The following is a 13,138-nucleotide window of genomic DNA, read 5'->3' on the forward strand; positions in this document are numbered from 1 at the left end:
GAAACCTGGATTCGCAATGTTGGTGTCATATCTGATGCTTAGATCTTCTTCACATATCCAAACAGTGGCCAAATTTTATTATTTCTATATCTACAATATTTCTTGAGTTTATCATGTTGTTTTCATTCACACTGCCAACCACCCCAGTTAAGTAACTTGTCACCAAGACTATTGCAGTAATTTCTTAATTGATCTCTGTCTCATATTTCTTTCTACTTATAATCCATCCTCAATGCTGTTGCAAAGGTGAGCCTTGAAAAGTGGAAGTCTGACCATGTCATCATCTATTCAGTTAACACCACTGACTCCCTATCACCCTCAGAACCAAATATAAACTCTGCTGTTTGGCGTTTAAAGCCTTTTTAACTTGCTCTGTTTTGCCTTTCTAGTCTTATTCAGCACTTTACACTGGTTAACCCTCATGCTTGAAATTATCCTTCTGCATCCTTGCTTTGCCCTTCCCTCTTCTCCCCATTTTAGAATCCCTGGTTTCCTTTAAGACTCAACTCAGATGCCATCTTCTACATCAACCCCTTCTAAATCCCCCCAGATGCTAGTATTTTATCTCCCTAAGATAAACTTTTCTTTATACACAGGGACTGTCTCAGTTTTGTTTTTGCATCCCTAGCCCCTGACACAGTATCTAAAACCCAGTTCTCAGTAAATCCTTTATTAACTAATAAATACAGTTAGTACATTAATTAGGATCCTGTTTTAAAGCTAATCATTTATTCAAGTAATTTTCTTGTTTTGCTCAATCATTTATGCCAATGAGTAAATGACACTGTATTTGATTTTTAACAAATATATTTAAATTTCAGATTTATATTTATTATAAGATCTAGCCTCAGTCAGTATTTTAACTGATATTGATATAGCACTTTAAAGTTTACAAACTGTTCTATATACATTTGTGAGGGTGGATACTAATTATTCTCATTACAGATAAGAAGTTAAGCCTAGAAGTAAGATTTGCTATAGTCTCACAACTGCTAAGCACTGGAGGCAAGATTTGAACTTAGATTTTTCTTAGTCCAAGTATATTTTTTCATAAGTCTTTTCAGTTCTATTTCCACAACATCTCTTCCCTCTTTCACCTTTCCAAGCACAAGTCTGACCATGTCATTGCACTTTTCAGTAAATTTCAGTTGTTCCCTATTAAATACAAATTTTTCCATTTTGTGTTTATGGTTTTTACAACCTGGCTCTAGCTTATCTTAAAGTTTATTATATATTTTACCCCTTGACTCATTATGGTCCTCCAAAACTAGTCATGGTCTCTTCCTCCCCACACTCCAGTTTCCCATATTTTTGCACAGACTTTCCCTCCCCCTTCCCCCCCAATGCTTCAAATATATTTTGTTCTCATCTTTTATGATTACTGTTCTGGTTTCTCTGAAAGCTCAGCTCAAAAGCCACCTTTTACAAGAGACCATTTCTTTTATATACTTTTATTCATATATATTTATATATTTTTATTAGGATATCCTAAAAGTCTTAATGCAGTTTTAAATTATTGTACCTTCCCTCTGTATTGGTTTACTTATACAGATTGTAAATTCCTTAAGGGCAGAAAGGTTTTTTGTTTTCATCTTTGTATTTCCATTGTTTGTCCATTTCCAGTGTTTGTCAGTAGGTAAGTACTTAATACATTCTTATTAATTAATTGATTATTATGCCATAAACTTATAATCAGAGCGCTTTGATTATACCATTTCTTATAGGACTTTAAGGAAAGAGATGATTGCTTTTCTGAAATTTTAGGATTTCTAAGTTGGAAGGGACTTCTGAAGCTATTCAGTCTAAGCCTCATCCAAACAATAGTGTTTCCTAAAACTGTCATCCATAACATCTTTGATAAATGGTTACTCATCCTTCACTTGCAGACATTGAATCAAGGGGAACACACTATCTCTTGAGGCTCTCCAGGTATAGCATTTTATGCTTATTTTCATTAAATTATATATTTTTAGATTTGGTTCCTCAATCTAAGTCTGTCACAACTTTTTTGGATTTTGATTTTGTTATCCATTATAATGTTTTGTAGTTTTGTTTTTAAACAAAATTGGAAACAAGGCAGAATTTTCAAAGTATATTGTTTCAAGTAGATTGTGAATATTTTAAAAAGAAAGCATTTGTAATCACTGATCCTAAACTGCATGATTTCAACAAGAAGAGAGCAATTCCATATAGCACACAACAAAACTAAAATATGAAGTTGTACCTTCAAAATTGACCTACTTGCTTTCCGGGTTCTATATACTTCACTTTCAGTTAGTTCATATTTCAGGTTTCTCTGAACTTATCTTTTTCATAATTATATAATATTATACATAATATTCCCTATGTGCCTATGTATCTATTTTTAGTATTTGGTATTTTTTTCAATGGGAAAGAAAATCAGCTGTCAAATTCTTCCAAGTTTATTCTTATGTACATTTCTTTTTTTTTTCTTTTCTTTTTTTTTTTTATTTAATAGCCTTTTATTTACAGGTTATATGTATGGGTAATTTTATAGCATTAACAATTGCCAAACCTCTTGTTCCAATTTTTCACCTCTTAACTACTCACCCTCTCCCCCAGATGGCAGGATGACCAGTAGATGTTAAATATATTAAAATATAAATTAGATACACAATAAGTATACATAACCAAACTGTTATTTTGCTTGTACATTTCTGAAAGCAAGAATCTTTTAGGGAAATGAGCTCAAAATAAGGTAATGCTTAATAACCATAGAATTTTTGTTTGATTATAGGAATCTATAGAGAACTCTGCTTAGAATCTGTAAAGAACAAATATGAATGTGAAATCCAAGCTTCTCGCCAGCACTGCGAGGTAATAGAAATTTATTTAATGTTAAGCTACTTTTATCAAGCTTAATCTTAATTCATTGATTTTGAAAGTCTATGAAACAAATTGTGGACAACTTTGATGAGTTGCTTTTTTATATAAAAGAACTGTAAAAAGTTGAGTAAATAAAGTTTTAAAAATAAGGACTGTAGAAACAAGTTAATCATAATTTTAGAATTTCTTTGGCAATTTATTCAATCATTCATTATCATTGAAAATCTTAAATTTCTGTGAAAATTGAGTCATAAAATTCTTATTTAGAGCATAAAGTACATTGAACTTCCTCACATTTACCTTTTCTTTGGCTCTATTTATATGTGGTCATTATAATTTAATTGTTTCATTATATAATATATTACATACCTCTTAGCCTGTTATTTTGTCCTGTTATATCCAGTTATTTTCACTTATTTTGGTACTTGGATAGATCAGTGTTCACTCCTGTAGGAGTCTTCACATTAATAGCAAAACAGGAATGCTTTCTGACATCCTATATAAATTTTGTCCACTCTAAATTCTCCTTAGGGAAATTCCCAAGCTTTAGATTTCACATTGTATGTATGGGTGCCATCAGGGTACAAAAGTTTTTCAAAATTTATCAAACCTTGTTCTTATTTGACAAATAGACCATTCCATTTTAGAAAAACTCATATGATATCTTTTATACCTTTCTCTTACACATTTTGCCTTAATATGTTGTAACTTTGTAAGTACAAGTCTAGTTAAATATGGGGAGGTTCTATATGCTATCATCTGTGTACTAAGCACTTGATAAGAATTCTTTTGTCATCATAATCCATAAAGTAAAGAAAATCTTACCTATTGAATATATTTCCATTTGTCTTTGAGTGACCTTCAACTTTAATCTTATGAAGATTTTGCTGGCCTGTGACTCTAGTCATATAATATTGCTAGAAAAGTTTTGATATCAAGAAGATGAGCCTTTGTTAAGGAGAAGCACACATTCATTAAAAGTAATGAAAAGTTTCTCGCAGACAATCCAGCCCAATTACCTGTTGAATCCAACTCTTTTCCCATTTAAAGTGACCAGGGAATATATGCTGTTGGACAGGCTCCATAGATTGCACATACAACTGTGTATCAGAGTTTGAAAAATAAATAAATGAATAAAAAAACACTTGTTAAATGCTTGCTGTGTGATAGGCTCTGTGCTAAGTAAGTATCAGTGGGGATAAAATAGGAAAAGAAAGACAATGCTCATAAAAAAGATAACATTATAGAAAGAATGGAAGTTCAGAGGGATCTTTTAGATTAGGAAGTCTTTGGGATTATGGAAAGAACTCGGTTGCAATGTTCTGACATTATCCTTATGGAAATGGTAATGGGAACATGATTAAGTTCCCAAAGGTAGAAATGGAAAAAGGGGTGGAGCAGAGAAAAGTGAGTGGGATAAACATTTTGACCTGAAAATGGTCTGAGAGCATCATGAAGGAAATAGATCTGTGCTAGTTTATATAGAACTCTCATAAATCATATGAGATTTATATATATATTTATTATATATATATATATATATATATATATATATATATATATATATTTATTTATATATTTATGTCTGCCATGTTAAAGGTAGCCTGGATGTATGGGGAACATTTCTAATATATATGATAACATATGATTGATATATTTATATATATATATATATATATATATATATATATATATAACATATCATATGATAACATATGATAACAAAAACGAGATATCTTTGGCAAACATACATCTTATTTCATACCTGTATTGATATTTGTAATCAGAGGGGTATTGAGAAAACTTTTTTTTTTTAAAAAATTTTGTATGATTTTAATATATACATAAGAGATACTTTGGGGGAAAGCCTGAAATTCAGATAGTGTTTTGTCCTATGGAATCAAATTCTTTTAGGCTGTAAACAATTATATCATTTATTTTTAAACTTATATATGGAATTCTCCCCTTTTCATTGCTTTTTCCTTTTTTTCATAGTAATATACAAAAATAATTTTCTTAGCTTATATTTTATTCAAATAACTTAGAAGTTATCATATTTATAGCAACATAAAAACTTAAATACACACTAAGGATGCAAATATATTTGTTGATAAAATACCTTATAATTTTCATATTTATGGAGTTACAAAAGTAATAACCATAAATAGTCAAACCAAGTCAACAAACATTTATTAAACATCTTCTGTGTGCCACATACTATGTTAAATGTTGAGTTGATAATCTTAATATGATGTGTGGATTTATTCTCTCTGCAATTTCTTAAAATGTGGCATTGATTATGTTGTTACTCATAACTACTTCATAATATCTACTATAGAGCATTTTTATAACATCACAAACATTTTTGGCAGAAATAAAATGCTACAAATATAAATTCATTTTTATTAAAGCACTTATTTCAGTATACTATTAAAATATACAATCACAGTGTTTTATTAACTATTTTTGTTCAGTTAGGGTAAGATCACAGTATCATATCTGTCCATAAAACAAACTTTTTTGTTCATACATCCCATCAATAAAAACAATTGAATCTAAATCCCTATTTATAGCTTTCTTATTTATAATTTATATGCCACTAGATTTGTAACGACCGCGCTCGCACCCAGGAGACCCTAGAATCAGCCGGAGTCAGGATAATCAAAAGTCCGTCTTTATTCTTGGTCTTTAGGGGTAGAAGTGAAGGGGATGGAAGAGAATCTCTGCTACGGCCTTCTTCCTTGTCTACCACTGAGATTGTGTCCCTGGCTAGCTTTACTTCACCCCCTAGTCCCTCCTACAATCCTCTATACATTTTACATTACATTTACATTCACTTTACATTGAGCCAAAACAGATAGTGGAAAGGACCATTTTCCAAGCATATGCCCATAGAGTATTGTCCAATTAGAAGTTATCCTCAAGCACTCAACAGTCTTGATCTCAGTGCATTGAATTCAATAGTTTCAGTCCTCTACATAGATTAATTATTTTGTATATTTAAAATCTTACCCACATATGAAAAAATGAAATTAATTATGAAATAGTATTTGATCCTGGTGTCTAGTGGGAATCACTATAGTTTTGAGCAGGAGAATGATATGACCCATGTTATAGAAAAATCACTCTGTCAGCTATGTGGAGATATATTGGAAAGAAGAGATACTTGAGGCAAGGAACCAAATTAGGAGGTTATTTGAACATAGATAGCTATGTATGTGCAAGATATTGTGGAGATAGAATTGGAAAGATTTGCAGATATATAGGAGGAAGAAGAGTAAAGAATTGAAGATAATATTGAGGCTGTGAACTTGGTGATTAAAACTCTTGTGGTGGCTTGCCTGATAATAGGGAAATTGAAAGATAACACGATTGGGGGTAGAGATAAAAAGATTTGCAATACTCGCCATTCTACCCATCTTGTATAATTAATTTATTCTCTTACCTAAAATGATAAGCTTAAGGATCAGACTTTTACTCATTAAACTTGCTTCTGCAGAGTTTGCCAGGAGTGTGTTTATTGTGATAATCCAGATGATCCAAAGAACTAGGAGGTGAGTATGCTGGAGTCCTGAGAAAATTTTTTTCAGCGGCAATTGAAGTGGCTCCAGTGGTGGTTTATATTATATATTATAGGCCTGTTGATATCCCTCCAAAAGGTAAATGAATTAAATAAATGGATTTCAAGACAGAGTACCAATATTTCCAAAGGATATTTAACCTGTTCAGTGAAATGTCTTACTAAGAAGACTCTAGAAAAACACCTCTTCAGCCAGCAAATATCCTCTCTTTGCCAAGAATACAGTAGTCATGGACAACATGGCTAACTCATATGTAAAATCTTATGGAGAAGGAGTTTAAGTAGATCCTGGGAATATAACTCCCAGTCCTTTCCCTTCCCACCTTCAAATTACTTTACCCTAAATATACTTCTTTGTATGGAAGCCATTACAGTAGTCCAGAACAGGGATAAGACCTGAATTAGGTTGGCGACTGTGTGAGTGGAAAGAAGGAGATGTATGGTAAAAACTGTATTTGGCAAGTTTTAACTGGAATGTAAGTGCTGTCACTGAAATAAGGAAGAAGGGTTTGAGGGAGAAGAATAATGAATTCTGCTTTATACATGTTGAATTTGAGGTGCATATAGGACATCTATTTAAAAATACTTGACAGGTAATTGGTAAAGTGAGATTGCAACTATAGACCTGAAAATTTTTTATATAGAACAAGGGCTTTTAATATGGGGGTCTGTGAATTTGTTTTTCATAACTATATTTTAGTACAATTATTTTTGTTTGTAATTCTGTGTATTTTATTTTGTGCATTTAAAAACATTATTCTGAGAAGGGGTCAATAGTGTTCATTAGACTACCAAAGACATCTATGACATAAAAAAAGGGTAATCTTTAGCATAAAGGATAATTAAATCCCTGGAGATTGATAAGATCACCAGTTGAGGGAGTATGGGGGGTCAGATCTATATATGTTGAATATTGAAAGCTATTGGCCCCATATAAATGTATACAGCATATTGAGGCCATAGGATTTTTCTTGAGTAGTCAGTGTGGTCTAATAAATAGAGCCTTAGTACTGGGAATAGGAAGACTTTGGCCTAGTCCCAGTTATCTTGCAAACTAGTGGCATAATCTTTGGCTACAATCTAAAATATGGTTTCCAGGAATCTGGGAACTACTATATTTTTAAAATGAATCTAAAGGATATTCTAAAGAAATTATTATTATTATTATTATTTTGCTGAAGCAATTGGGATTAAGTGACTTGCCCAGGGTCAACACAGCTAGGAAGTGTTAAGTATCTGAGACCAGACTTGAACTCAGGTCCTCCTATCCACTATGCCACCTAGCTGCCCTTAAAGGAATTCATCTGTAAAGTAATGTATCCCTTATTTAGATAAATTTGGATTTCAAAGATTGTGCACTAATTATCAGAAGATTCAGTTTTAACATTTGACCTCTTGTTTTCACTGATAGCATTCTATTAAAATTTGCCAGATGCTGTTTCCTTTTGGTATTTATACTTTAAAAAAGACCCCAAATGCAATAATATTAAGCTATTTTAAGGAACTTCCAGAGATCAGATGAATAGAGTTTTTGGTCATGCTTTTCTGTAGTATTACATAACATTTGATAACATTCTGTAATAATGCAATGTTTTCTATCTTATTTATAAATGGTTAATACAAAATTCAGGCTCATTCATTCATTCATCACTCTATCCCACTATTTAATTGTTTGCTACTTATATAAAATCTGGTTTGTTTGTTTTTTCAGAGTGAAAAGCTTTTGTTATATGATACTGTACAGAGTGAACTAGAAGAGAAAATTAGAAGGCTTGAAGAAGATAGGCACAGCATTGACATTACCTCAGGTAAAATTTATTTAAAATTTTTCCATTTGTAAAATTCCTATAAACTAAATATTTGGTTTGTAAAGCACTACATTGTCACTGGCTTTAGTGTTTTCTAAGATATTAGTCTTTTAAAATTACTGCAGAAGCTTGCATAAACCTATGAGACTAGTTTGGGTTGGCTGAAATGTCAGAATGAGCTACATCTTGCAAAAATACTAAAGACATTAGAAAGATATCACTATATTATATTTGGAAAAAGAATAGTGAAGAGGCTCACTCCTTTAAAAAGAGGGTGTAATATTGTGAAGAGAAAGAGAGTCAGCAATTTTGTTTCTTTGCCATCAAGGAGGATTTTCTTTAAACTAGAAAAATCAGAATAATTATTAAGAAGGAATTGAAATATAAGAAACATGTGTATAATATAATAGAAAGCACATATATAATGTAGTAATATGTTATATGTAAAATATCTATTATTGATTTATATATTTGTATATGTAGCCAAAAGATAGCATTATTGAAAATTTCCCAATAATTAAAGGAATAAATGAGATAAAGATGTCCTCCTCTATTATCGACATATTTCTAGAAATGCTAGCAACAGAAGTGGGACAAGAGAAGGAAATTAAAGGCATAAATATTGGCAAAGAGAATTCAAAATGATCCCACTTTGAAGGCAAAAAATCAGCAAAGGAAATTAATTGAGGCAATTGATTACTGCAATAAAATATCAGTATGCAAAATAATTCCACAAAATTGCCAATATTTCTTGAACAGTAGAACAGACTAGATAAGCAGTAATGATTAAACTTAATAGTTTGCTCTAAGCTTGAGCACATAACTATTTGGAGAAGTACTTATTATTCAAGTCAGAGCAGTAAACATTTATTAAATGCTTGCTATATTTCAAGCAGTATGCTAACTGTGTTGCAGGATAAAAATTAGTACCTCTTCTTAAAGAGCTCACAATATAGTGAGAGAAACAACATAGAAGACAATTAATTACAAACATGCTATCATCAGGATAAACTTATGATAATTCTAGAAGAAAAGTATAAGCATTTGAGTTATTTTGAAAATCGTAAATCAGTTTGGCAGAAATTTGGTATGTCCTAGCTCTGGACTAGAGTGGCTACTCAGAGTAGATCAAGTCCTTTCTTTGGCTTGCACTAATCTCCCTTAGTTTCATTTTCTTCAAATATAAAATGAAGGGAGTTTGACTAAATGGCCTTTGAGGTGCTATCCTATCCTACATCTACGATCTTACATCATTCAGCACAATAAGCTTAAAATGCATATGTGGCCTCAATATAGAAGGACAGAGACTGAACTCCCAGATAAGGAAATTCTATCAAATTTTGAAAGTTTTCACCTTCTTTGCAACTTTTAGTCTTATAGAGTTGCCCAGGAACTAAGGTAAAATAATTTGCTGTGGTCATATATAGATAGCCAAGATATATTAGGGGTGGGAATTGGAGCTATTTCTGTCTCTATATCTCTAATGCCTTTCATTACATTATTAAAATAATTAGGAGAAAATGGGATGAGATCTCTTTCACAACTTCAATTAAGAATTCTTTACTAAATAAGGAATAAATGAGACAACAAAATAGAAAATAGTTTTAATTACATGTAATAGAAAAGGGATACAAACTCTGATAAGAGTTTTGGTATCCAAGATACTTGGAGAATTAGGACAAAATATGGCTATTTGGTAGAATAAGGGGTCACAAGGTATGAGCAAGGAGTTCTCAAAATTTTTTTTAAAAAACAATGGTACATTATTAAGAGTTATCTGAAAAATAGGCACTCAGTAAATTTTTTTAAAAAATAATTTCAAATTTTTACCTCACACAGTAGATAGGAATATTTCATATTACTTGGGTTGTGGGAAAGTGGGCACATTAATGTACTGTTGTTGATGTTATGACTTGGTTCAACTTTTCTATAAAATAATTTGGAATTATACTAGAAAAGTGATTAAATTGTTCTTAGCCTTGACCCAGAGATTCCATTACTAAGCACGTAGTCCAAAGAGATTAAAGACAGAAAAAAAAAGGTTCCATATGTTAAAATAAGATGGCAGCTAGGTGGCTCAGTAGATAAGAGTGCTAGGTTTGGAATCGAGAAGATTCATCTTTGTGAGTTCAAATCTGACCTCAGACACTAGCTGTGTGACTTTAGGGGAAGTCACTTAATCCTATTTGCCTGTTTTCCTCATCTATAAAATGAACTAGAGGAGGAAATGGTAAACCACTCTGGTAAGTTTGCCAAGAAAACACAAAAGATTTGGACACAACTGAAATGACTAAACAACAGAGATCAAAATATTCATAACAACAAACTTTTGTGCTGACAAAGAACCAAAACAAGGCAGAAGCCTTGGGGAAGTTGGGGAATAGGTAAATGTTGAGTTATATGAAGGTAAAGAAATATATCTGCTTCATAAAAACCAAATATGAAGAATTCAAAAGAAATATGGGAAGACATATGTGAACTGATAAGGTATGAAGTAAATAAGACCAGATGCCCCCCCCCCCCAAACTGCTATTTCTTTAAGCATTTTTCTTGAACCTCTCTCATTTTCCCTTACGCCATAGTTATTTTTTCATTTGATCTTCTTGGATGTGAAAGCAGGAGATAAATCTTCCCCTGTTTTATGTTTTTCCCTAAAGTACATGTAATTCATGTTATTGAGTGGATTTGCAGCACCTAACATAGTGCCTTCTAAGCAAAAGGAATTTTATAAATGTTTATTGTTCTTGAATTGAATAAACATAATGTTTATTTCAGATTTTGTGGCTAGCATGCAGCTAAAATATAACAGAATCAAGAATCAGCATGTTCTTGGAACTGAAGCCCAATTACTTAATCAATTACTTATTAAGCACCTTTTGTATTGTGCTGGGTGCTGGGAATGCAAAGACAAAAATTTAAAAATTCCCTGTTCTCAAGGAACTTATATTCTGTCCAAGGATACAAGCATGTACATATATAAGTACATATAAAATAAATTCAAGGTGGGGGCAGCTAGGTGGCATGCAGCCCTGAAGTCAGGAGGACCTGAGTTCAAATCTGGTCTCAAATACTTAACACTTTCTAGCTGTGTGACCCTGGGCAAGTCACTTAACTCCAATTGCCTCAGCAAAAACAAACACAAACAAACAAATAAATGTAATATTTTAGAGGAAGACACTGTAATAGTTGGGAGATCAGGAAAGATTCCATATAGAAAGTGACATTTGTGAAGAATTTTGAAGGAAACATTCAAAGACACATAGATGAATAGTGAATGCATTCCAGGCATAAAGAGCAATAAGTGGAAAAGAATGGTGACAACAAATGTTGGTGGGGATGTGTTATGGGCCAGAACTTGAAACAAGGTGATAACTCAAGGGAGATGTTAGAATCCTAGTGTTAACTAAATGGAATTGATACATTGCTTATTGGTTCACACCTTAGATCGAATCCTTACAAAGTGATATCAGTTGCCTAATTTAGCATGGTACTTAGCAAATTCTCTAGCTCACTAATGTATTTAAGTACTCATTGGAGTTCACACTTTTGGGAGATTCACAAGTCAGTATTCAGTATGAGATTCACAAGTCAGAAACCCATAATCCCACTCTTAGATCCCATAATCCCACTCTCAGAAGAGGAGTCAACCTTTTGTAACGAGCATAAAAAGAGCTTCAGTGAGTAAGTCGGAGTCAGTTCAGAACATTGCCAGGAGTCGGAGAGGAGCACTCTGGGAGGAAACCCACAAGCCCACTCTCAGAGGTGGAGTCAGATTCCTTCCAACTTTCACCTTGGTGTTGACTGGAGATATTTGGAAGAAGAGAAGCTGAAAGCTAACCAGGCCCAAGGAAAGAGATAATAAGAAATAAATGTTTGGATTTTATCAGCTGGCTGCATTTGAGTGATTATTACTTTGATCCAAAACTAAGGCTGCCTCCAGAAAATCTCCCCAAGAAACCTGCTCCCAGAGAGAACCATCATATATTATAAAAAAGAAGGGATGTAGAGAAATTGAGACATCTACGTGTTGTAGGGGGAGTTGTGAACTAATTCAGCTACTCAGCAATATGGAAACATACCCAAAGGAGGGAGGTATCTATTTTCTCTTACAACATAACTAATATGGAAAAATGTTTTGCATGACTACTCATGTATGCCCAATGTAAATTTGCTTTCCTTCTCAAGAAGGGGAGGAGAAAGAAGGAAGGAGAGAATTAAGAACTCAGATTTTTAAGAAACAGGTATTTTAAATTGTTTTTACGTGTAATTGGATAAAAAATAAATCATTACATTTTTTTAAAAGGAAGAAAAAGAATGGTGACAAGAAATGGAGAGTCATAAGTAAGAGTGCAGACATTGAGATGAGAGGCTGAAATATAATAACCTTGGAAAAATATGTTGGTTAGGGTCAGATTTGAAGTACATTAAAAGCCAAATTAGATATTTATATTTGATTCTAAAGATGTCAATATTAGAGTTTTAAGATGGGCGAATGATGTGGTCAGATCCAGGTAAAATTACTTTGGGCACAAAAAATCTGACATTATATGCATCGTTCCATATCTTTGGAACCCTCATTTCTTCAAAAGAGTAAGGAGAGGTATCTTCTCATCATATCTTTTTCTTTGGGATCAAACTTAGTTGTTATTTTACAACATTCATCTATTTATTTTTTTATTGTTATTCTTTCCATTTAGCAGTAATCATTGTATACATATTTCCAGGTTCTACTTACTTCACTTTTTAGAATATAAGCCTTTTCATTCATCATGTTTGTTGTTGCCAGTAATGGTAACAGTCATTTTGTTTAACCATTCCCCAATTTGTAGGCATCTACTTTGCTTCCAGTTCCTCGATACCACACAAAAAAAATGCTATTATAAATATTTTGGTAAATATGGAA

The 13,138-nt window shown here is 32.4% G+C and overlaps 1 protein-coding gene across 8 annotated transcripts in view; it reads left to right on the forward strand.

Moving 5' to 3' along the window:
• BRMS1L (BRMS1 like transcriptional repressor) overlaps nucleotides 1-13,138 on the forward strand; it is a 122,872-nt gene that overhangs the window by 88,165 nt on the left and 21,569 nt on the right. For all 8 annotated transcript variants that reach the window (XM_031952876.1, XM_031952880.1, XM_031952875.1 and 5 more), the window contains 2 exons: nucleotides 2,759-2,838; nucleotides 8,139-8,235. In XM_031952876.1, coding sequence (XP_031808736.1) covers nucleotides 2,759-2,838; nucleotides 8,139-8,235 — 177 coding nt within the window. The remainder of the gene's footprint in view (nucleotides 1-2,758; nucleotides 2,839-8,138; nucleotides 8,236-13,138) is intronic.

This window comes from Sarcophilus harrisii, chromosome 2 (assembly GCF_902635505.1).
Source record: "Sarcophilus harrisii chromosome 2, mSarHar1.11, whole genome shotgun sequence".
NCBI lineage: Eukaryota > Metazoa > Chordata > Mammalia > Dasyuromorphia > Dasyuridae > Sarcophilus > Sarcophilus harrisii.